At 38.2% G+C, this 26,079-nt stretch overlaps 1 protein-coding gene across 4 annotated transcripts in view; it reads right to left on the bottom strand.

Annotated features, from left to right (window-relative positions):
* tpm2 (tropomyosin 2 (beta)) overlaps positions 1–26,079 on the bottom strand; it is a 29,584-nt gene extending 3,505 nt beyond the window's left edge. Inside the window, exons 1-9 of one of the 4 annotated variants that reach the window (XM_062434071.1) lie at positions 25,816–26,079; positions 21,913–22,038; positions 11,278–11,411; positions 8,897–9,014; positions 8,289–8,359; positions 6,522–6,597; positions 4,578–4,640; positions 4,380–4,449; positions 1,378–1,494 (exon numbers count right to left, since the gene is read on the bottom strand). In XM_062434071.1, coding sequence (XP_062290055.1) covers positions 1,412–1,494; positions 4,380–4,449; positions 4,578–4,640; positions 6,522–6,597; positions 8,289–8,359; positions 8,897–9,014; positions 11,278–11,411; positions 21,913–22,038; positions 25,816–25,929 — 855 coding nt within the window. In that variant the 5' untranslated portion in view covers positions 25,930–26,079 and the 3' untranslated portion in view covers positions 1,378–1,411. Of the gene's footprint in view, positions 1–1,377; positions 1,495–4,379; positions 4,450–4,577; positions 4,641–5,358; positions 5,435–6,521; positions 6,598–8,288; positions 8,360–8,896; positions 9,015–11,277; positions 11,412–21,912; positions 22,039–25,815 lie in introns of those variants that run through there. The other 3 variants (XM_062434069.1, XM_062434070.1, XM_062434072.1) reach the window with 3 other exon arrangements.

The following is a 26,079-nucleotide window of genomic DNA, read 5'->3' as shown; positions in this document are numbered from 1 at the left end:
AACATGCACACTCAAATCCAACCTGAAGGCACAGAATAGAGCAATGATCTAATAGCCCAATATGATTGATTGAGAAAGCCTGGTGTCCCACTCTCATCTACAGGCTGGCTCTTTCCTTCTCTATGACGCTGTTTCTGTCACAGAGGTCATGTTGTGTTCGATTTTTTATACGGGCTTGAAAAGTTAAAGTTAAAGTTGAAGCTTGATGGTAGCTATTAGTGGCTGTATTTACCAGATGTTTAAGCTAGCTAAACGGACGTGTCACCTTGCTCTCGATTTATTCCCTCCACCCCACTGCAGGATTTTTCAAGTACCCAGCCATGCATTCCTTGCACGTCTGCTGTCATTTTCTCTTCTTTTTTTTTGTCTCTTCTCAGTTTTGAAGACTAGCCATTTTGTTGAAGGTAGTACCATGTATAAAACTGAAAGCAATCTGTGGAATTATAATCACTGTTATACATGGTATCAGCCATTCATCAGTAGTTACAGATACGAAGAGATTAGAAATGCATGGGAAACACTGTTTACGACCATGATGGTGTGCTACAAAGCAGTTATGCATTACTCATACATAGGCTGGGTATCGGTACTCGCTACCTTTTAAGGTATCGACTGAAATAAGTATTATGGACACGTCTCCCGTCAAACGATACCTGCAATCGATCCTTTTTGTACCCAGAGCTAAAAAATATGACTATTTTTTATGGACTTGTTGACAGTCAATTAACACAAGCGTTCTTCATTTTAATGCAACATGTGATTGGCCCACTGCCACAGCAGCTACAACCTGTCTGTGGTGGTGAAGTCACAGTTCAGCAGCCAAGATGCCACCTAAACACTCTAAAGTGTGTCTACACTACACGCCTGTTACACCGGATAAAAGACAGTGTACAAATGTGGAATGGGTATCTAATGAAGTATTCAGTTGGTATCAGTGTCATTTTAAGGGTACTTGGATTGGTACTGGTATCATACATTTTAAACGATACCCAGCCCTACTCATACACTGCTTATAAATGTTGAAAAGAGGAAGTCGATGAAAGGGAAAGAAGGCAAGACTGGAGGAAGACAGAAAAGTCAAGAGAGCTTTAATACATTTATTACAGAGTGGGGGAGGAAACGTCTTTCACATGAATGTTTAAACAAAGAGAAGACATTAAAGAGGCTGGTGTGAGAGACACAGCAGTGATGGGGTGAGCAGTAACTAAACCTTATACAAAAAGACCAGCACTGTGTAAACCAGATACAGCCTTGCACAGCAGCTTACTGAAGGGTGGGTGGATTCAGCACATGACATGACATTTCTTGAATATTCCAGCTGATAGTACCACTGAGGAATGGTAGGAAACAACAGCAGACAGGCACAGAAGAGTTCAGACAGGAAGGAGGAGCAGAGGAAGTGAGAGAGCATCTACAGTGTAGTCATGTCGTTGAGGGCCAGATCCAGCTCCTCACTGAGAGCCTTGCCCTTCAGCTTCTGTGCATACACTTCATCTGTTGGAGGACAAGTGCGCACACACACACACATACACACACACAAACACAGATAGAGAGACAACGTACAGAGAAGACAGACGTACCCAATGGAAACAAAATGTAGTGAGAGGACAGGAAATAGAAATACAACATATTTAGAACAGGACTCAAACTGAAAACATTCACCACAGTCATTGTTCACATCATCTGGTTACTTCAGCTCACCAAGCATAAGTAACAGCTACAGCACATGTGTCAGCTTGAAATTGATTCAGCTTAAATGATATCATCCCTGTCCTCTATAGACACAAACTGGACACGCCATGCAGTGTTATCCATGAATGCACCATTCAACACCTCTGTACTACACATGCCAGAGACAATAGGGTCAGTATCAGACCAAGCATACACACTTCATAGATAAGAGGGGCTCCTCTGACTTAAATTGCTAATGAAATTATTAATGCATTCAAGTAATTGCAATACACCCTCTGGAAGCCCTGTCATTGTGAGGAGCTGATGTTTCTCTAAGTCTCTTGACTTAAATGATCTGATCATTTCACCATTAAGAACATCTTATCCTTATCTACTTTTCAAACATAGAAACAAATCTAACAAGAAACAAGCCTTACTACTTGCTACTCATTTACAGTGGTGGGAAGAGTACTCAGATTCTATACTGTAGAAAGAATCAAAAGTACTCAATTACAAGTAAAAGTCAGTGGCAGTACGGACATATTGATAAAGTACAGAAGTATGACAAATGTGCTAAAAGTATAAAAAGTCAAAGTAGTCATTATGTAGAAGCTCACTTTTAACATGTATATGATGCATTAACATGTAAGTCGTATTTTAATATTTAAGCTAATTGTAACTACTTTACATACTGTTAGTTTATTCTATAAAAATGCATCAGGTTTAAAACATTGAGTATATGTAGGTTTGGTATATAACATTTCAATCTGTAAACTAAATAGTAATTGAAGCTTTTAAATAAATGTCATGTAATTAAAAGTGCATTCCTTACTCAAATGTATAGGACGTATGAAATAGAAAGGGGTTCCTTGAGACAGATTTTTATAACAGTACTTGTACTTAGTCACTTCCCCCCACCGGAAAGAGACTAAGTTACTTTTGGTGGCACTCTCATTGTTTAAGTGATATGTCACCGACCACGAACCACAACATCCCCTGTTAGCGTCCAGCTGATGAGCATGTCACTTCTAAATTACCTCTGCTTGTTTCCTGTCAGTTCTCTACTGTGAAAATGCCCAAAATATTTAAACTTTAAGAAGTAAAATAGGTATCATATTTGCCACTAAAATAAGTGGAGCAAAAATACAAAGTAGCATACAACAGAAATTGTATTTCAGTTGACTACTTAGTTATACTCTGTCACTGCAGACTCCTCTCAAGGCCCAACTCAGATGTTGTGAAGAGACAAGCACTAATGAGAACACAGTTCTCTGAGTTAAGGGCCGTCCACACTGAGAACGATAACGATAACTATAACTATAAATGTATAGTTTTAAATCTCGTTCTAATTTGAGTGGATGGCGGAGTCCACACCACAACTATAACGATAACGATAAAGGACAACGATATCATTGGATCACTTTCAGAGTGATTAGATGAACAATAAAAACGCTGAATGTCAATTCAAATCCTTTGTTCTCTATTATGACGTAAAAAAGCAAAGGTAGCAATCTTTGTAAGCAGATCTGTGCTCATACTGTGTGTCACTGCTGCAGCGGTGCACTTTTACACACTTCAACATCTGCTGTGTAAATACTGAAACATCACAGCAACTAGTGTCTGAAATACTTCTGATCAACGCACTGAATCAGCACACACCTCTGAACTCTTCTGCTCTTCTTTTTATTTCTCAGTATAACATATTACAGCAGTAACAGCTCATCCATAATTAGCTGCACACACAGCTGGTGCATGCAGTGCGTGCTTGACAACGCTGTTTACAGGATGTTATCAGTGTGGACGCTCACATGTGGACGGCCCTTTACTGAGACTATTGACTTTTACACACATTACTGGACATATACACAGGGATGTCTGAGGGATTACATCTTGTTGTATAGAACTATGAGGCAATGTTTTAAATGGTCTTCAATTTTGGTTCATGACATCTTAAGTGTTCATAAACAACAGTCTAACACTGCATGTTGCTTGCTAAATGAATTCCTGTATATGAAGGTTTTCTGCTGTAGTCTAAACACAAACTGCTTCAGTGGTAGATTATTTTATGTTTAGTGTTGACTGCAGTCAGCATGAAACACTGCTAAAACAATGTTAGTAAGAGAGTCAGTGGCTTGCAGAGAATGCTCACACATGCCCCCTGCTGGTTACTGGGGTGGATGATTACTGAGATGGTCATTTCAGACGTTATCTGCTTTTAAATTTGATGTCTGCACTCTAAATATAATTTGTTCACCTCTATGTTTTAAAAAAAAAACTATTAAATACAATGAATTTGTTTAACTTTATATGTATCCGTCCAATTACTTTTAGACCCCTAAACTTTGGGCACTATGTGATAAAAAGGTATATCTCTCCTATTAATGTACCCCTAGGTCTTTACAGATCCTCACATAACTGTGGTCATACCAGACAGCAAAGGTGAACACCAAAGAAGTAACTCTGTGTCTGTTTATTTATGCACCAAGTGTGAGTCAAGTCTCAGGTTGCATAACTAGGAAAGTAAAAATGACCAAATAACAAGTGATTGAGTTCAAATTGATTTGATACTAGTTATCATCATTGTCAGTTCACTTCCAACAGTAGAACTGGGGTCAGTGAGGTTGTTACTGTAAGATTATTCACAACAGGACAGCAAGCAGTCATACTGGTGTGAGTGGAAGTACTGGCAACAGGTAAGAGTTGAATACCTTCCAAATCATCAATGGTCTTCTCCAGCTTGGCCACAGACCTCTCTGCAAACTCTGCACGGGTCTCAGCCTGGAACACACATCACAGACCACAGTACAACATCACACAGCATTTACAAGTTCTCTGTTCAGTAGTTCATAAGAAAGAGTAAAAAAAACAATAACTATGTTACAGAAATGTGAATGAACAAACTTCACCTCTTTAAGTTTGTCGGTAAGAACTTTAATTTCCTCTTCGTATTTGTCCTCCTTTTGTGAGTACTGAAATCCAGAAATAAAAGGTATTAACAAAGTGCACATCAAAAGTATTAAATACTAAAAGGAGACAGACATAAATGGATTTCAAATACATGTATTGACTATATTACTTTATGAGATTATTAAGCCTTTTTTAAAGGACAAGTAGAGAAAATGTGCATAACTGGGTGTGAAACACATAATGAAACAGTACATTTACTGCAGTTTTTAAGCTATTTCTAGAATCCTCAAAAACCATGTCTATGTCTAGATTATAATCATGAACACAGAAAAGGTACAGTCTGCTAATAAAACTCTAAATTTGACTTCACATCGTACAAATCAATGTGAGTCCAAGTTGAAATGTTTTATTGTCCAGGACAGACCAGCATGTAATGATAACAGACTACTGTATGAGAAGCACAAAGTTGGGCTACTTGTTATCTTAATTATTAGCATGATGTAAGATCATTTCATTTCCTGTCAAATGAAGGAAAAAAATTGACCTTCTGAGTTCTGAGTTCTTAGTTCATGTGCAGTTTTACATGTCTCTACAGTAGATAAATGACGACTGTTTAATGCATGTCATCATATTTAAATGACCACATAAGTAGATTGTACCATGCACTCCAGAACCACCTATAGGAAGGTTTTCTAATCATATAAACATCAGTATGGACAGCATATACACAGTCTGACAGGCCACTTCTGAGGGTGACTGCCCCTCTAGCTCCTTCTGTACCTTCTCAGCCTGGGCCTCCAGTGACTTCAAGTTGTTGGTGACATTTTTCAATTCTTCCTCAAGGTCACCTGATTTACTGAGCAATGTAAGAAAGAGGAAAAGCAAGAGAAGAAAAAGGAATGATTTGAAAGGTAGGATAGCAGAATAGATCACACCCTGACACTGTTTAAAGAACCACTCCAACAATTTTGAGTCTGTCTTACTCAGAAGCAGAAGATGGATATCTACCAGTAGACTGATCAATTACATCTGACTCTGAGTAAAACAGCGATCAAGGGTTTTAAGGGTGTCATTCTATATTTTTCTTATTGCCATCAAGTCCAATGTAAAGACTAAAACCAACAATGTGTTAATCTGTCACTCAATACTTTCTGACTTCCTCAATAACGGATTCCTACTGAAGACATGCCCTGTGACGTAGCAGTGTGCAGTTGCTTTCTGGATTTTTAGCGCTGCTTTTCACTTCACCAGCTACTTACAGGCTGTCAGACACTGTGATTGGTGAAGATAGTTTGGCCTAAATACAGTCTGAAAGGAAGCTCTGCAGACAGACTCAGGGCTATGTTGCCACCTCCTACACATATTTCTAGTTTTAAAAAATCATTAAATCTACATTTACAGTTAAAGATGGTGAAAAGATGGTAGAACTGAACATCAATCAAAGATGTGCCTGGGACCATGTGACCACATTGCCCTCGGTTTGCCTTTACTGGGGCATTTTTTGCATGTCAAAATGCAACAAAGCACAGTGCTAAAATAAAGAAACAAGAGATAAAGACTATCTTTAGTAAAGATGCTGATTCAATGTTATCTGAGGATCAAACACAGTGGTTTTAGGTATTGATAGTATGTTATGCATAGTATGATAACCAGTTCCATTATAATCATCATCATCTGCTGGATTAATATAAATGAATAAAAATTCACTGCTTTGCATTGCAGTTGTTCTCTTTTGTCAAGTTTAAGACCCATGAACACTTTCAAGTGATTTGTTGACAAGAAGAAAAACATAGAATATAACCAGTTATCCTTTAAGTACTGCTTGGAGGACATGCATTATGTCATAGAGTGTGAGTGCAGGTTAGACAGAGAACAGAGAGAGGGGTGAAGAGGCTGCAGGTTGGAGGAGCACAAGGCAGCAGGTCAGTTTGTACAGTAAGTACCTCTTCATCTCCGCATATCATGGACTTCATATTTTGGTCCATTAGTCTGAGCTCCTCCTCCAGCTCCCTCACTCGCCTGCAGGGGTTAGTCCACGTCGGGCGTGGGGAAGGACAGTGGGCACGGCAACCATAACACAATACAAGTCCCATACAGGCGGTGGTGATGTGTTGATGCATGCATTACATGAAAACACACAAGAAGAGAACACAAAACACTCATCCAGGGGCCTGTACCACAAAGCGTGACAAATGCCAGCTATCTTTGGATTTAACTTAGGTTGTCTGGTATCATGAAGGTGATGCACTTTTTAACCCTGGTAATCACCATGGTTACTTGCTCAGAGGATCAGATCAAAACCTGCCAACAGCCTGACACCTGAGCAATATGATCACTGGAAGCATTGAATTATTATTCCTACAGGATCCCGACATTGACAAAAGTAAAAAAAGAAAATACATATTTGTATAGGTCAGTAAAATCTTTTTTATTATTATGCTTCCATTTCTAGGCTTATTTTAAAAGAGAGCTTCCAACAAACTAAGGAGCAGTTTACACTAAACACATACTTGTGACTTTGGCTGCATTTCATTGTTGCTTTATTCCAGAAGTGTGATTCCATCACTGCATCTCAGAATAACGAGGACACTTTGTTAAGATCATTTAAAGATAGCTGTAAATAAAAACTAAACGTTTAACTGTCACAATAAATCTGCATCTCAGGCAGATACATCTCATCAGGCATTAACTACTTTTCCTTCCTTTGCATCACATATTCAGAATAGTTTTAGTTCATCATCTGAATAAAAAGCAAAAAATATTGACTCTACTAAAGAAATATATAATAATTCACACACTTATTTGAAGCCTTAGCCTTACTTTTAATATTTGGAAATGTTTTATATTGTGGTTCTGTGATTATATTGTTTACATTTCCCTTTGTTGAATATGACTTATTGCTGTCACTATAACCACATTTTCCTGGAGGTATCAGGTATTACCGTTTCATCTCATATCATATGAAGTACTTCATTCATGGTTCTGAAGATGTAGCTCCTAATTAACACCCCTGTCTCTTTCACATGAATGCACTCGTAGCTGGATAACATAAAGTTAACAGAGCCGGTTGACAGCCAGCTTCATGATACCATCAAGGACAGACAATGTTAGACTCCTTGAATGCAGATAATCCAAAAACAGCCAGACTATGTAAGTCAGAAATTGATTGGTCGTACAGGTCACTGGTCTCTATGTGATTAATGCATTTGTTATGCTTTATTCTTACAGCTTGTAATTCACACATGCCTACATGAGGTTACAAGACAATCTTGTAATAATGCTGACCTGATTAGGTGAGTTATCAATTATTCAATCAGAAACAGAAACTGACAATGTAGGTTCTAGCTTCTCCAAAATGAGAATGTGCTGCTTTTCTCTGTTTAATAACGTGGTCGACTGATTTCTTTGGGTTATGGACCGTTTGTTGGATAAAATAAGCTATTAAATAGTATAGCAAAAACGATTAATCAACACATTAACAACAATCATTAGTTGCAGTTGTTAAGAAAATACTTATGCCATGTCCATGATACACTTACAAGTCACACCACTATCAATGTTATTGTAAAGTAAGAAATGAATCAACAAGTGAATATATGAGATGGCATGCTGTCATAGTAGTGATCACGTAATCTCTTCTCTGACAACATAAATAATGTACAGTGGCTCGTATGTTGGTTTAAGTTTACATGGTGCAGGTGTTGACTTACGCCTCAGCCACCTCAGCACGCTCCTCTGAACGCTCCAGATCACCCTCCAGGATCACCAGTTTACGTGCAACCTGCAGACATGCAGAACACACTAAACCTGAATCCTCCTGACTAATACTGTAGAAGAACTCTTATTTCTCCCTCTGCCATTACATTATCTTTAGCATTTAGCCCACACACTACAGCTCTCTGTAAAAGTACAGATTGCCAATTCCGTTTGACAATACATACTGTACTAATTGTGTATAGTATGTACTTGTGCCATGTTATTTCCAAATCATAAACTCTTGAAACTCTTGGAGCGTCCTGGTGGTCGAGTGGTTAGAGAGCATGCTACATAATCACAGCGTCCCTGGTTCGAATCCAGCCAGAGACCTATACTGCAGGTATCATCTGTTGTCATCTGGTCTTCAACAATAAACATATCTTTAGTGTAACTCATTTTATTTTATTCATTTCTTTTTTTCTGTTCTTAGAATAGGTGGCAGATAGAATACTAGATAATAATTTAAGTCAGTCACTTTCCAGCATGAGTTCACTGGAATTGAAACAATGTATATGTCTTGTGGAACTAGGATACAGTTTCTGCAAACTTCATGAAAACCCACCTCTTCATATTTGCGGTCAGCCTCCTCAGCAATGTGTTTAGCCTCCTTCAGCTGCATCTCCTGGATCTCCATTTTCTCCTCATCCTTTGTTGCTCTGTTCTCAATAACCTTCATTCCTCTGTATGACAAGAAGAACAATAAGCAGCCGGTCAGAAACTACTGAATGAAGTAAGTCATCTGGCTTTAACTTTTAACTGTACATCTACCTTCATCAAAGTCATGAATGTTGAGAGATTCAACTAAGTTTAAGTGCTAGATTTGAATACCACCTCAGTCTGTAAAAAATATTGTATCATTTGTTCTTTGGCTCAGGAGGAGCCTCCAACTCTTATTTATTTTAACATGTGACATAAAGACAAACAGAAAACATTGAATCACAATGAAATTCACAGTGAAATAAGAATAACAGACATAATTCCACCCTTAATAAAAGAATACATTCAGCATGGAAACATGACATTGGGTAAATATATTTATAGTAAAAGTAAATACATATTAAAATAACATGAATAAAAAGGACAATCATATAAAATAATAAATCTAATTTCTTGTATCGTGTATATCATTTGGATAGACACAAAATACTTCCCAAATTTTATCCTGAAATATTGAAATAATGTGTGAGACCTCAAGAACTTGGCTTTATCCATGTGACATTTTCCAAGTAGAATGAATAAATTCACTTCAGAGTCCACCAACTCTCTGTTTTTTGTTTTCATAGCATAGTTTATTACAACCACGTCTGCCAGCTTCCAGCAGTGTCAAAACAGTCCTGATGTGTTCTGACATTCATTAAATAGATTAGATTCTGTGTTTCTTCTTCATTGTAACACAATTCAAATGTTCAAATCTTGAGACAAATTTGTTGATGGGATAAATATTATGTACATTTCTCCCAGTTTATTGGTGCTAACAGATTCCCACTATTCCCAATAAATGTTAGTAATTGTGTGAGAGCTGGACCTAAGCTCTCACACTCTTGTTATCTTCATTCTTTATTATTTATTTATTCGTTATTATTCTATACATTTTTCGGTCATTTACTTCTGAATACTTTCAGCTACTAAAACCATATACACATTATTGTTATACTGCTATCTATCTAAATGTGTAACTGCTATATCACACATTAAAGTTTCTTTAGTGAAATTCAGACTTTACATTTTAATACAATGACAATTAAGTTTGATCCCAGTGACTTTCTCAATTTGATGGGATTTTTTTTTTTTTTAAGTGGACTGTGTCATCAGTTAATTGAGTTATTCTGATCTCTTCCCAAATATCCTTAAGCCTTGAAAATGACAGCTGTGTAAAATATGTATCGAAAGCAACAACTACAAAAAAGAGAAACAGAGAAGTGGGGAAACCTTTGCGGACTGATCTGTGAACTGAATCTCTAATCTCTTAGAAATATTTGGAAATAGCATGACACAGCAGCCACTGATGTCTTTATAGAGTATCATAACATTGGAGATTTATGTTTTACCAAAGTCGAAAGTCTGAAGTGACCAAAATAGGAACTGATATGCCATTGTGCTGAATGCATTGTAGAAATTCAGAAATACAATTCAAATGTAATTCTACATATTCAGCATTATCTAACAGATCAAGAATGAGCCTAATGGCAAAACTTGTATGTTGATTAGCCATGAAGCCGGTTTGAGCTTTATATATGATTTCACTTCAGCCTTTTTATAAGCATCTGGTAAATATTAAGGATGTGGGTAAGGGGTCTCCATCATCTACCTCTGGAAGATTTCTTGAACACATGTTATGCCAAATAGAAGCCACTGAAAGTTGAATCTGCCAAATAGCATAATGAAGGTAGTGAGCTAACATCTGTCTGGCTGTGACGGTATCTGGAACAACTCACTGGCAACACTGCTGTGTTGTAGAGGGACTCTGTGTCAAAACTGTTTTAATCCCTTAAAATTTCTGCTGAAATGCTAATTACATGGTGCCAGAATCAGACTAGCTATCAGGAGAAATCAAGGTGGGCCAGTCGCTATGTGGACGTTTGAGCAGCCCATTTTACGAAAAGAAGAGTGAGTGTGCTGATTGAGCAGCTCATTATAAAAAAACAAAAATGAGAAAGATGCGTTGGCAGCACAGCAGCAGCACCTGGTAGCATGGTGCATAGTCAAAGACTAATATAGGCTACAGCAAACTATGGGGTAGTATTTCATTAGTATTTAAATTTCATGAAACTATCAACAGTCGCCAAGTTGATTCATTGGAAGCAAGAATTTGGAGACTGCACTCTAACTAACAAAATGATAGAGATATAGTAATGATTAGAGAACAGGACTTTTTAGTTTCTTTGGAAAACCCAAGACAGTTTTGTTAAGACTTTAGGTAGATGGACATGAAGAGTTCTTCACCTCTCACTCTCATCTGCAGCTTTTTCAGCCTCCTCCAGCTTCTGCAGGGCAGTAGCCAATCTCTCCTGAGCTCTGTCCAACTCCTCCTCCACCAGCTGGATACGCCTGTTAAGAGACGCCACCTCTGCCTCAGCCTGCAGGAACACACACACACGCACGCACGCACACACACACACACACACACACACACACACACACACACACACACACACACACACACACACACACACACACACACACAGTATGCTGTGATAAGGGCTTAAAATCCCATTATATTCATAATGCAATGATATCTGCCGATTTGCCAGAGGCCTAAAGAACAGTAGACAATCAATATCTGAACATACAATACATAATGATAACAACAACAACAACAACAACAACAACAACAACAACAACAATAATAATAATTTAAAAAAAGACTCAATACAACAATTTTGGTGTTATTTGCTATTGTTCAAGCCTTGATGCTCAATTCAGATATATTACTCACATTATGTTTTTGATGTGGCTAATATGTGATACCAGTTAAACAAAGTACAGATAACATCAGTCATCATGGGGGTCACCTGAGGCCTGTACTACGAAGCTGGATTAACATACCCTGGATATCTCTCTGTTACCTGGGTTGATTTACCCAGACATTCACAATCCTGATAAACGGTACTACGAAGCTGGTTATCAACTCGGTAATTCAACCCAGAGTTTTCCTCTTGATCAGTGCGCGTTCACATAAAAGGGTTAAAGGTGTTTGCAGCGTCTGACCAATCACAAACATGGAGAAACCCTGCAGAGCAGCCTACTTTACCATGGAGGAGCAGACAATTATTCTTCATAAATATGAACAATTCAAACACATCATCCAGGCCAAAAACAACACTGTTGCTGCAGCAAAAGCCAGGAAGGAATGCTGGCAGAACATTGCCCACTCTGTTAATGCATACATTCGTGAGACAATATTAATTCATCGGACAATATAAACAGAGTCCGGACAGCAGACGTTTAAGGCAGAGCTTCCTCAGTGCTCTTCCTTTCATAGAGACATTAAGTTAGTTTAATATTCAACATTCATTTGACTTGATTATTCAGGTTTTTGGGAATGTTTTGTGCATCATTGAGTCATACTTAGACTCACAACTGGGCTTGGATGAAAGTCAAGAATGAACACTTGAAAATGATATTTTAAAAAAAAGTGAAGCTAAATCAGGATACACATCAGCATTTAAAGAAGAAGTTATCATACCAAATTATGACTATACCTTCTTAAAAATGTTGGAATATATTTTGCTTCCTTCTCTGCTCGACTACTGAATGTAATATGTGGTAAAGACGTCGGGTCTTTGCATTCTTAACAAGATAACATTAGTTGTATTCCATATTTATTATTTTATCGCTGTTCTACATGTAATATTGGATATTTTTTCATTTTTAAAAGAATTCTCTGCGCTGTTTTTAAACATGCATTCCTACCAACAGTAGGAGTGTGTATGTGACTGACAGGTTAGTTACCCTCTCTCTAGCCTGCCTCTCCATGTCCGCCTCAGCCTGCACTAGCTCGGCTCGGTCCTCCGCATCGTACGCTACTTGCTGCAGCGTTTGGATTTTCCTTCTCACCGAGTCTATGGATGTTAGAGCAGCCATACTGGGAAGAGTGAACTAGTGTTGTCACAGTGTTACTGTGGCAACGGTGTAGGAAGTCGGAATCAACATGGTCTTCCTGTTACAATTTCAAAACAAGGCAATTATCGATAAGCCTTATTTTATTTTGAAAGATGAGGATATTATAACTCCTTACAAGAGAACTGCTGGCAGAAAGGATTTAAGCATGCTTTGAAAAAGGGTCTCGAAATGGAAGCAGATGCCTTTGAATGCGTACTGCCACACTCATAGGGTCAACTATGTTCCTTGTAGGTTTTGAATGGACCCTGATGGTCCATGGTGGGGCTCATCTCAGTATGGGTTTGTCTTTATTAAAGAATCCCCATTTCGGCCTTGTTGATATTAAATGCCTTAATGTGAGGAGCTATGTTGACCACCAACACCTTAAAATGCAAATTTGCAAGGAAACCAGCAACATGCCAATGGGCAGGTGGGTGCATGGACAGCTTACAGGGACACAGTGCTGTTTTATTCAAATGCTTTATTTTACATAACATAAAACACATAAAAACTGCAAAAACATAAGTAACGCACAGTTCACACTCCTATGCACTAGTACATATGGTCTATAAGACTTAGCTGGAACATTCATATTTTGTAACAAATGACCAGGTACATGTGAGTGTGTGAACAGAGTCAATTATCAATTGATTTTCTGATTACTTTCTTGAATAATTGTTTGTTCTAAAATGTTAATTAAATGTTCTTGTCTGACCAACAATGTTTTATTTTACCATCACATAAGGGAATGTTTTGCCTTAAAAGGTGACACATGATTCCCCGTAAAAATAGTTGTCCAATAATTTATGCCCATAAACTATTGACATAGTTCTTGTCTGATTTGAAAATTAGTTCATCCGTCCCATTCTTCACAAGGAATACCAAACAAATATCATGTAATTTAGTAATCTCTAAAGACTCTCCAGCTGGTCCAGAATGCAGCTGCACGCGTTCTGACAAAAACTAGAAAGAGAGATCACATTACTCCTATTTTGGCTTCACTGCATTGGCTTCCTGTAAAATCTAGAATAGAATTTAAAATCCTTCTCCTCACTTTTAAAGCTCTTAATGGTCAGGCTCCATCATATCTTAAAGAGCTTATAGTACCTTATGTACCTACTAGAACACTGTGCTCCCAGCATGCAGGCCTACTTGTGGTTCCTAGTATCTCTAAAAGTAGAATGGGAGGCAGAGCCTTCAGTTATCAGGCTCCTCTCCTGTGGAACCATCTCCCAGATTCGGTCCGGAGGGCAGACACCCTCTCTACTTTTAAGAGTAGGCTTAAAACTTTCCTTTTTGATAAAGCTTATAGTTAGCCAGCTCCTAGTTTATGCTGCTATAGGCTTAGACTGCCGGGGGACTCCTACCTCCATGATGCACTGAGCTCTTCTCTCCTCCTCCCTCTTTCTATTTATCATGTACTATTAATACATTCAATAACCTAAACTTCTTCCCCGGAGTTGTCTGTGCTTTCTCGTCTCACAGGTAATCTGGGCCTGTAGACGTCCGGATGACAGATTCTAGTCCCGGACCTACTCGCTTTAATGTTGATTTTCAATGTGCTTCTCTCTCTCTCCTATTCTTCCTCTCTCTCTCTCTCTCCTATTCTTTCTCTCTCTCTTTCCTATTCTTCCTCTCTCTCTCTCTCCTATTCTTCCTCTCTCTCTCTGTCTCTCTCTCTCTCTCTCTCTCTCTCTCTCTCTCTCTCTCTCTCTCTCTCCTATTCTTCCTCTCTCTCTCTCCTATTCTTGCTCTCTCTCCTCTCTACCCCAACCAGTCGAGGCAGATGTTCTCCCACTTTGAGCCTGGTTCTGCCTGAGGTTTCTTCCTGTTAAAAGGGAGTTTTTTCTTGCCATTGTCACTAAGTACTTGCTCATGTGGGAATGTTGGGTCTCTTTAAAATTAAAACCTGAAGAGTACGGTTTAGAACCTGCTCTATGTGTAAAGTGCCTTGAGATAACTTTGTTGTGATTTGGCGCTTTATAAATAAAGATTGATTGATTGATCCTTCTGATAAACAAAAGGATATGTGCACAAGCAGAAAATGAGATGGAATAAGTGTATATGTGGTAAACTACATCATCAGACCTCATCTCCATTGTTGAGCAGAGCTCCATTCTGATAATTGGAGAGGAGACACACAACAGTGAATAAATGACTGATGCTCCCAGAGATGGAGAGGTGGTCTGGTAGTCATAGTAGTAGTATTTTACCCTACTATGTAACCATTCCACACAAACTTTCAAACAAGCAATGGACTGGGTCCCACAACACACCATGTGTTGAATTGTGGTTCCTTTTAGACAGAAAGGCAAGTTGGTGAACTTTCCATAGCCTTAAAGATGTAGTGGGAGAAGGAGAAAACCTCACTCTGCAGGGTATATGGGGACTGGCAGTGCTGCTCAGTACAGTCAATAGTGGGGCTGCATGGTCCTTAAACTCATCAAGGAAACTATAAACGATTAGCTCTAATTCTATCAGGTGTAAACCAATGTTCACACAGGTCCAAACAAGCTGTACAGGGGGTCGGCCCATTTTACAATGATTCTGCTGACCGTTGAGTTGTGGATATTAAAACTGTCGCCCAGCTCCCTCTGAGTGCATCCGTTGACAGGTAGCTCAAAAATGTTCTGGTGGGAATAGACAGACAGGATTAGAATGACACAACATCATTTCTGTATTCAGTATAAAGTGTATATTTATATTACTGTAGGTAAAATACATTCTATATGTCAATGGCTGAATGAAAGTCCAGAATGCCATTAGATGATCTTTAGGAGAGGAATTCTAAGAACAGATATATTCAAATATACATTACATGTTGGGGTTATTGTGGTCAATATACCATAATATTCTCTGGCTATACAAGAGGCAATAAAAAAAATCAACCCAAATAATGTAATTTCCAGTGAGTTATGAGTTATGATTTAACCATTTCAAAATATTCATAGGTGGAATTTACAAGTAGCTATCTTTAAATATAAAATGACACTAAACTCATGACAGAATCTATCTGAATGCATGCTCATTTCATATTTTCACTAGCTATTTAAGTTTCAAGCTAACCTGACTTTAGAGCTACCAACAATTATGTAATGGTTATGAGTCATAGCGAACTGGATTATTTATTAAACTATTTGCTTACCTAATATAAAGTTGAATATCTTCTGATGATCCAGCAAACCCCTTCAATCCACACGAGTCTTGTAAACAGATGCTGATGCTTTGGAGCTTCAGTCTCCCAAAAAATGTTGTTATAATGTCCATTGTCAGTGGGACAGACCCCCTACTTCAGAGCAGGTCCTTTCCCAGCAGAAGAAGGAAGCTTGAGTGACATAAGTGTATGGTGATTGGTCCAGACCTAAGTTTAATTTGATCGGTCGAATACATGAGCCAATGCAGTATCCATACAACTATGGCAGCATCGGTAACTGCCATCTTTAAAAATCTGTGTAAAACAGTTGCCATGCACAGGCCTTTATATACATAAACAACTTAAAAGTGCAACATAAACTTCTCACGCTGGCAGCAATATGAATTTGTGACAGAAACATAGAAACATTAATATGCAAAATTGTTTGCAAAATAATTTAGGACAGCTCACTCTTAAGAAAAATGATGGATTCAATATCACCCAGTGATGATCTCCTCCTCCTCCTCCTCCTCCTCCTCCTCCTCACTCGACAAACGAAGATTTTGTATGTATCCCATTTTACAAGGTAAAACTCGACCATGGCCAGCAGCTCCAGCATGCAGCCCATAGAGCATGCACAGTATGTTTTCATCCAGGGCATTTCTTTACAGTGGGAAGTGGCTTTTTTGGCTTCACACACCACAGAGCAATTTTCATAGGAATGACTTCCTGCCACTCACGCTGCATCCAGTTCTCTTTATACATCCATGTAAGGTAAGTTGTTGTATAGCCTAAGCTACTATACCTATTAAAATAGCCTGTCATCATAAGCACGAAATTCACAACACCACCTCATCTATTTATCTATCTATCTATCTATCTATCTATCTATCTATCTATCTATCTATCTATCTATCTATCTATCTATCTATCTATCTATCTATCTATCTATCTATCTATCTATCCATCCATCCATCCATCCATCCATCCATCCATCCATCCATCCATCCATCTATCTATCTATCTATCTATCTATCTATCTATCTATCTATTTATCTATCTATCTATCTATCTATCTATCTATCTATCTATCTATCTATCTATCTATCTATCTATCTATCTATCTATCTATCTATCTATCTATCTATCTATCTGTGGATGCACTGTACAACAAAAACACTGCATCCAACTGCATAAATGATGATAGTCTTGATCTCTTCTAACTGACTGTCTGCAAAAAGAGCAACTTGTTAAGTGACTGTACACTGTGACACTTTATACGTGTAGTTAAGTATCAAAACGTCATTACAAGTAAGAATCCTGCATTTAAAATCCTATTAAGTGATAGTGTAGAGGTCTATTCATTTTTTCTTATGAGTTGTATCATAAAATAATAATGTATTTAATTAATCATTTACAGCCTGATTTTCTGCAAAATGAGTACTTTTACTTCAGTACTTGAACTACATTTAGCTGGTAATACTTAGGCTATATAAGTAAGATTTTACACTGCAGGACATAGAATCTGATGGGTCACCAAATATGGTTTAACACTTCAAATGTGTCCTTGATCTCTGGCTTGTCAGGCTTGCAGACCTGTATATAATGAAAGTGGATACATTGTAAACTTGGTATGTTGAGACACTGCTAAAATGATCCAGTCCACTAGGGGTCAGTAGTAGACAGGCTAATGACTATGGGCTATAGCAGTAAACCAAGAAGGGCCCTGAAGAGTCTGAAGAGTCTGTCTACTACTGCCACCTACTGGACTACTATTTTATCAGTGTAGCAGGAGACAGTGAGTGTTCATCCATCCATCCATTTTACACCTCTTATCCAGGACCAGGTCACAGTGCCATTACACTGAGTAAGCAAACTCAGACATCCTTGACTCCGAGGTATTGCCGGGTCAGAAGAGATATGTAATCCCTCCAGGGTGTTCTGGGTCTGCCATGGGGTATCCTACCAGTTGGATTTGCCCGGAACACCTCTAGAGGAAGCCACTCTGCTCCTCCTAACTCATCACTCTATCTTTAAGGCTGAGCCCTGATTGTATCCGCAATCTCATTCTTTCACTCACTACCCAAAGGTAAACTGAGAGCTTTGCCTTCTGACTCAACTCTTTCACCACATCAGTGGTGGAGTTGGCTGCTAAGAGCTGTGGCCAGAAGGGCCAAAAACTGATATTTAGATTTTTGAGAGTAACTGGACTAATTAACTATAACAGATTTGGACAACAGCAGATGATTAAATCCAGAGGGAGGCCATAATGCAACATAAAGGGTGACAACTGCCATAAAAACCCAAATAAGAAGTAGTAGAAGAAGAAGATGAAGGGGGCAAGGAATAATGATATAGGCCGTCTTCAAAAGTAGCCCTGATACTCTCCCTACCTACTTCCACTCTGTTTGCGTGTTCACATTGAGTGTCCACCATATTAAGTGCCATCCCAAACCAATTAGCAAGGAGTGGAAGTGGGTTATGAAATGCTCCATAAGTGAGCCTGCATCAGTGCTGACTTACTGAGCAAATGCATAGTCTACTGTGTTCACCATGGAAGACGCTCTACGTTTCCAGCAACTACCCGTACAAACATTTACTCAAAAACTGCTCACACACACTAACAATGATATTTAATATTGCCACGCAGATGTTCAAAACTTAAAGGTTACATTGTATTTAGTATGAAATATACAATTCTCTACTCTATGTTTACAAGGACTATTGCTAAAACCAAGGAGCTTATAAACATAAGAATGCAAAATGAGACTTTACTAGCTACAAAAAAATGTTATTTGGTTATAGTCATTAAGTTAATTAATAATCAGTGTTCCAACTTGATAGCTTAGTATATGTAATGAGACTGAATCAATACATTGGCTATCTTTCTTCCTTCCCCCAGGGTGGTTCCTCATTATTATTAATACTTATTCATATTTTCTATTGTTTTAAATACCTAATAATTGCCTTTGATAATAATGAATTATTAATGATAGCCTCACCAAAGGCCAAACTCTAAACAGACACTTTAGAGTATAACCAAATTCATCTATATAATTGTTTAATGTCTTATAAACGTTTCCTGCATGATATATTCTACTATCCAAGGTCTCAGTCTGCTTATTGTTACCTTCTCTTTCTGCTTTTCTTTACTTCTTACCATTCCTGCTCTACTTTGGACTGATGGTAGATGTTGCATTATCCTAATACTGTTGCCACCGTTGATGTATATTCTTCACTCTATGCTTGTTCCTCTTAATAGGCTCATTGATTTCAACAATTCCTTTTCTGGCTGCTTCTTTTGCCACTTCTGCTATTTGGTGTTATTTTAGGATACCTGAATGTGGTGGAACACACGTGAATGTGACATTAGTATTTTGCTGGATGTGTAATGCCATCAACATGGGAATCAATTTTAGAGATCATAGTACATTTTAATTTACATTTGTTAATTTCCACTTGGTAACTAGGAGCAACAACTATAGACTTTGTTGCATCTCTTCCTGGATCCTTTGATCAATTTGTAAAAATCTGTACAAAATGTTTATATTAAGTCAGCAACAAATGGGGTTAGTCATGCACAGTCAGCCCATTTCTATGATTATTAATTTGTTTTAGTTTTATATTATATATTATGCCTGTTATTTGTCACACAATAACACTGATGCACCTGTCTTCACTGTCATTTATAACACAGTAGTGAATGCATTCCAATTTGCACCTGCCTCTGTTATACAGGTATGAAGTTCTATTTATTCTTATCTTATCTTCGTTGGGTATGGTAAATCATTGTGAAGAAAGTCTCACTTGACAAATGGTAAAAAGCCAGTTTGGTCCATGAACTCTGTGTGAAAGGCTTCACGGCTTTAGAGGATTCAAACTGTTTGTAAAGTTCACAAATATAAATGACTGAAAATCTCAGTTACATTTGTGGATTGACTGTAAAAATTCTGAAAATGAATTTAAATATTGCAGGTATGTGCTCAGACACTGCAGACTGTAAAAGGTATCTGACGCCACTAAAAACTGCTCCATCATATCTTCTGCTGCATTTACAGTGTCAATGTGTTTGTGAATAGAACCTGATGTGAGACAGAGATGTTCATACTGGAGCTGAACATCAACTAACAGACTCCTGCAAGCAGTGGAACTATTTACAAATCCATGTGTTGGTCCAATTCTTTTCCATGTTTGGTAACATCACAGTAACACTTCATACATACAATGATTCTTCCATGTGTCATAAGATTCAGCACTTAAACTGGTCAGTAATGCTATGACTCCTACTGTAACTCATACAATATAATACCACATACCATGGAAGAGCTTTTTCAACCAAAAGTTCCAGACACATAAAAGGGTCTGTACAGTATACTGTGATTGCTAGGTCCCTGGTTTGATTCGAGCCGCAGACCTTTGTTGTGTTTCATTCACTCATAATTACCTAAACTACTTTCCTATCACCTCTCAAATGTCTACTATCAAATTAAGGTAGAAATTACAAACAAATATGCATAGAATGTTAAAGTCAGTCCCATTCAGTCTTTCATGTTTTTAAATGTTGTGACTAGACTTACAAAAAAAAACAATGTCATCGATCATTTGTTCAATCACTTCCTGACAGTGACCTCTGAGATGTGACATTATGACAGTACTAAACAATCTGTTAGGGAGGAGTTTGGAGTGTCTGGTTGGGAATACAGATTGCAGTTCATATCTCCTACTACAGTCAGCGTTGGTTTCTTTTAACCATGACCATCATCTTTGTCAAACCTACATTTCATTTACAAAGTTACTAAAAAGAAAAAAAGAAAAAAAACCTAGTCTCTGGAAAATCCTCACAGCAGCAATAAGATTCTCCTTTATCTCAGTGTTTGGGACGTAGGCAGCAAATGAGCTCAACTTAACCTACCTGCTATGTGTGGTTTTCAACACCACATTTTACTTGATGAATTGTGCTTTAGCAAAACTTGAGATGTGTTTTTCAATCTGTAGGAACAGCAACATCCGTACAGATTGGTTCCAAGCAGGGACTCAAGAAAGTCAATCCTGTAAAGGTATGTCAGGCTCTCCAGATTGGTTTAGAATAGATGGCGTTTGCCTCAGGGTGCTGACAAGCTTTATGATATGTTAGTAGAATCTGATACTGTACATGACAGATTTAATAGTGTCTCTGCTGCAGCTGTCAGCAGTGGCACAACTTAGCAGCAGTTTTCTTCTGGAACTGACAAATATGCTTTGGAGATCTTTTTGGAGATCAACTTTAAATGGTTATGATTATTGGAAATATATGAGATGTGGGAGTATGGAGTCTCAAGTTGGACTGACAGTAACAAACTGGCCTGTGGGAGGAGCTAAGACTGCTGGTTTATAGCACTTATATTATATACCGTCACCCATAAAGTTGGAATAATTTTGTTTTCAGACACATTCCTCTTTTTATGTTCTATTTATACACATCAGTAATCACCTTTGACCAGGTATAATGAGATTGATCAATACAATTTACACTTTATCTATCAAGAATAAATCACATTTTCAAAATCATTTCATGAGAAGAAGTAAAAAATATTTAATTCCAACTTTATGGGCAACAGTGTAGTTGGGTGTGCTGTAATTTTAGTTGAACAGTCTTGTATTAGTTTTTCTAAACACCTTAAACAGTTTGAACTGTGATGTGTTAAACGCTTCAGAGTGACAGTTCATGCAGTCAACATTATGACACCTGTGTTGCTGCGTGAAGGATCAGATGTGACTGGATTGAGGACAATAGGTTCATGTAATCTTAATATAGTTGCCTCTCTCCAGTAATGGGACCACTGGCATCAGCTCTATTCACTCACATCTGTTGCCTTTTTCTCTGCCTGCTCCAGCTTCTCCTGGGCATCCTTCAGTGACTCAGAGTATTTGTCCAGCTCATCCTCCACTCCTTTCAGCTTCTTCTGCAGACCAAGCAGCTCTTCCTCCAGCTAGAGGCCAAATACACCAATACAAAGTACACATACACAGACAAAGAACATGTCAGATAGTCACAAAGCTTGTTTTGGCATGCACAATTATATATGATATTGAAATGTTACACCACTAGCAGCATGGGCTATGGTGGCAATATTCTCTATCTGACTCTGCAGTCCAAAGCAAGATATCTCAACACATATCTTACAAAATGTATTTATATAGCACTGCGTTAACCATCACTTACCACCATCTTTCCCAGCCTTAAGTATGCTCCAGACAAGAACATGTCAAATTAGGGGGGCTGCATAGTCTGATCATTTTTGTGGCATTTCAAAAAAGACAGTCCGAATATTATGCCCACTTTATGCAGTTGAATGGTTGGGTGTGTGGAATTGTGAAAGAAGGTTAACACAACTAGTTCTATCATTTTTCTTGTGAGCGTAACATTGGAGTGCAACATCAGGAACACATTTGATGAAAGCGTTTGTGTCCCATCCTCCCTTTTACTGAGGCTGAAAGTAGAACCTTTGCCTTTAGCAATGAGAAAATGAAATACACTGACATTAATGTTTGCAGATACACTTGGTCTGAACATTTTGGTTTGACACTGAACACTTTGCAGATATATTCAATATAAATGTTTGCCCATTAAGCTGATAAAAAAGGAATCAAGGCAGAACTATGTATCCTACAAAATGTATTTGCTATTTCGAATGACTTGTGTAAGAACACTAATTTTCAGAGTGTGTTGTTCAACTGTAGCCAGTTTCCCCTGAAATTTGCTGTGAATATAATAAGTGCCCACAAGATGATTCCTAATATTTCTGGTAACTTCCTGAGCTTTCCTCAAGCACCAACACCATGTGAGTGAGGTGTGAAGGCCTGTCTCAAAGCACAACTGATCCCCTCCTGCCCTAGTGCCCTTGCAGACTTGACACACGGACAGTGATGTCACAACGGTATGGTCAAAAATCATCCCTTCAAGTTTTCTGTTTCAATGTTTGTTACACAACAAAACTTAAACAGGTATATCACTATGAAACTTGTAGTGCATTTTTTTACACATCTTATTTTAATGACCCCATAACAGAAAATCTGAATCTAATAAGCAGATTGCTTTCTTGCTCCCCAGGAGATGAGTCCTCTCCATTTTAAACGTAAGGCTATTGTTATCCAATGATTCATTTCTAAAGATTGGTTTAGAAGGTTGCCATTTTCAACAACAGCTTCAAGGACTATAAAAAGCCAATTGCAAATGAGAGTGATGTGGCCCGACCACAATGTTCCCAGGACAAATGTCCTTTCTATATCACTTCTGTCTCTCCCAGCCTGTAGCCATGTAAGGCCTGTCAGTCACAAATAGCCTGGGACAGTCCTGATCCTACTGTCGGCATTGTGGCAACTCCCAAACCAACAGCCTTGACTGTCTTTCTGTGTGGAGCAACAATTCAAAGAAGGTGGGGGTCTTCAGAGGGAACACAGAAATAGACATGCCAGTATTAAATAGGCAGAGGGAAGTGATCGTACAGGCATTGTGATAGCTATGAGCTAGGATCCTCTTGGAACAAATGCTATGTGAACAGTTGCATAGTTGTTATGTATTTATAGATTGCTACCTGATCTTGACTATTACACTGTGGAGTTACACAGAGAGACAGCAGGTCCCCATAAAGGAATATCACTGTGCTCTCTTCATGCCTCACAGCTTGAAAGTGAAGCTGCATTGGCAGGAGGTGGGGGGGGGGGGGGTTCTTCACAGTATTGACATTGGTCAAATTTGACATTGTGATATATGTGCAGATATGCCTGCTCATTTATGTAACAGAGACGGTAACTTTCCCTTTACATGAGCACTAACACCATTATATTCACATCAAATCTTCAGTTGAGGATCCTCACATCTGAGGTGGTCTCGTTCTTTTCTTTACTGGATGAAAAAACAACCTATGCATATGCTGTATGGGTGCTTTATCAAACCTCAATATCAATTGATGTATGCAGGACATCAAATATGTAAAACAAAGATGCCTTTAAAATAAATATAGTGCATTTGGGCTACTGACTGGTTGATCTGCTGTTATTTTTATTACTATTATTATCTGTTATATTCATTTTGGGTCTTCATCCAAGCTAAGTCTGCTGAAGTCTCTGCCTGCAGAAAGTGCATCTGAGGCCACTTGTGGGCTTGATAAGTTATGGATTTGGACAGCCTTCTGCATTCAGACTTACCAAGAACACACCTGTTTAAAACTGCAAAATCACACATTTGTATTTAGCCAATATTTTTGCTCTAGTGGATGTCTTAACACGTTGGTGTAATTATTTGGGGCTTCAACAATTCATTAAACGGTAAATGAACAAAATATTCAAAGTCTCAATTATTAAACACATTTGAAGGTGTATTTTTTTCTAAAAATCCTGATTACAGCAATTTGCACATTAATTCTCCCAAAGTTTAGAATCTGTGCAAACTTGATTTTATTTGAAGAATTAGAATTGCATACTAAGTTCAGTCAACACTTTTGTATTATGGAGTATTTATTCATCAATATTAAATCATTAAAATTACAACACCTAACGAGTTGCAAGTAGTTTAAAAGGTTTTGTCTGAACTGATGATCTTATTAAATATCTGACTGTGGAACTTGATCTGACATAACAGACCATAACATTGTAATTCATCTTGTGATTCATGAATACAGAAACATTCATTCTCCCTTATCTGAAAGACAGGTGAACTGCAAGGTTCCATATTAAGCCTTATTTTATTTTCAGTTTGCCCAATGCGTTGACAGTCAGTTCTGTTGTCTGTAGTCATGTCAACATACCAACATTTATAGATTCATTACTTACAACTAATGTTTAGATTTCTTTATTCTGTTCCCAGCCTTAGTTAGTTAATCATTTCACTGATACTTTTTTTTAGCTCAATACCGGTATATCAGGATTTGAAATTTAATTAAAATCTGATTGTGATATATTGGCCAGTATTAATAGATTTTAGATTTTACATGACAAGGAACATTTTTCAAAATGATCCCCTCAGATGTTGCTCCTGGGGTACTCTGCTGGTGTCAGGGTTGAGATGTTGACAATGAACTGGTCCACATATGGTTTCCATCTTCATCTGTCTTTGTAACTGAATGGCACGTTTTTTAGTTCAAGTGTAGTGTAACAGTCAGTAAACTGACGCCAGTGATGTCAGCACACAACATCATCCCACTTAAGTTTGTTAATATTAGCTAACTTTAGCCACTATAAGCCAGTGGTCATATGAGACCAAGTAAGGCAGAGGAGCAGCAACGCTCCTGATTGAGAAAGACTGGGTTTTATTGGCTCTGAATTTAATATTTCATTTGTAAGAAGAGGAAGGTGGTCTTTTTTTTTTCTAAATCCTGCTTTATGGCTCCTACTGATTTTTTCTCAGATATTAACCCCATTTGAGCCTCGGCTCATGGGGCCTAATGGTTTTTTTTCTTTTTTTCTTTGTCTGACAAATGTGATACTGGCTCAAGATTGTCCAGCTCTTGATTTTCTAAATCTTCTTTGTTTGACTTCACTATGTGTGTTGCATCATTTATATTACTATGAAACACTGGTTTGAATGCTGCTCCATGAACATGTTGCACAGTTTATTTTACCAGATTTAGAACCAAAAGAAATTCGCAGATAACTAAGCTGTTTTAGTTTGGCTCTACAGTAGTACAGAGTAGTACAGAGTAGTACAGAGTAGTACAGAGTAGTACAGAGAAGTATAGAGTAGTACAGAGTGACTCCATCTCTCCCACCTGTTTGCATTTGTCCTCTGCTCCTTTCTTGTCCCCCTCAGCCTGCTCTGCCCGGTCTATCGCATTCTCCTTATCCAGCTTCAGCATCTGCATTTTCTTCTTGATGGCCTCCATGTTTCCTCAGGTTGTGGGTTCTCAGTAGAAGGAGAAGTGTGCTCGGTTATCCGGACAGAGACAGAGACACCGGTCTGAGACAGGAGCGCTCGTGCAGCTTGTCTGAGTAGCTCGGGGAGAGTTCGAGGATGGAACACCAGCTACACGAGC

Source organism: Scomber scombrus, chromosome 15, assembly GCF_963691925.1.
Source record: "Scomber scombrus chromosome 15, fScoSco1.1, whole genome shotgun sequence".
Lineage (NCBI taxonomy): Eukaryota > Metazoa > Chordata > Actinopteri > Scombriformes > Scombridae > Scomber > Scomber scombrus.
The sequence above is the reverse complement of the archived record's forward strand: the minus strand, read 5'-3'. Positions and strand labels throughout refer to the sequence as shown.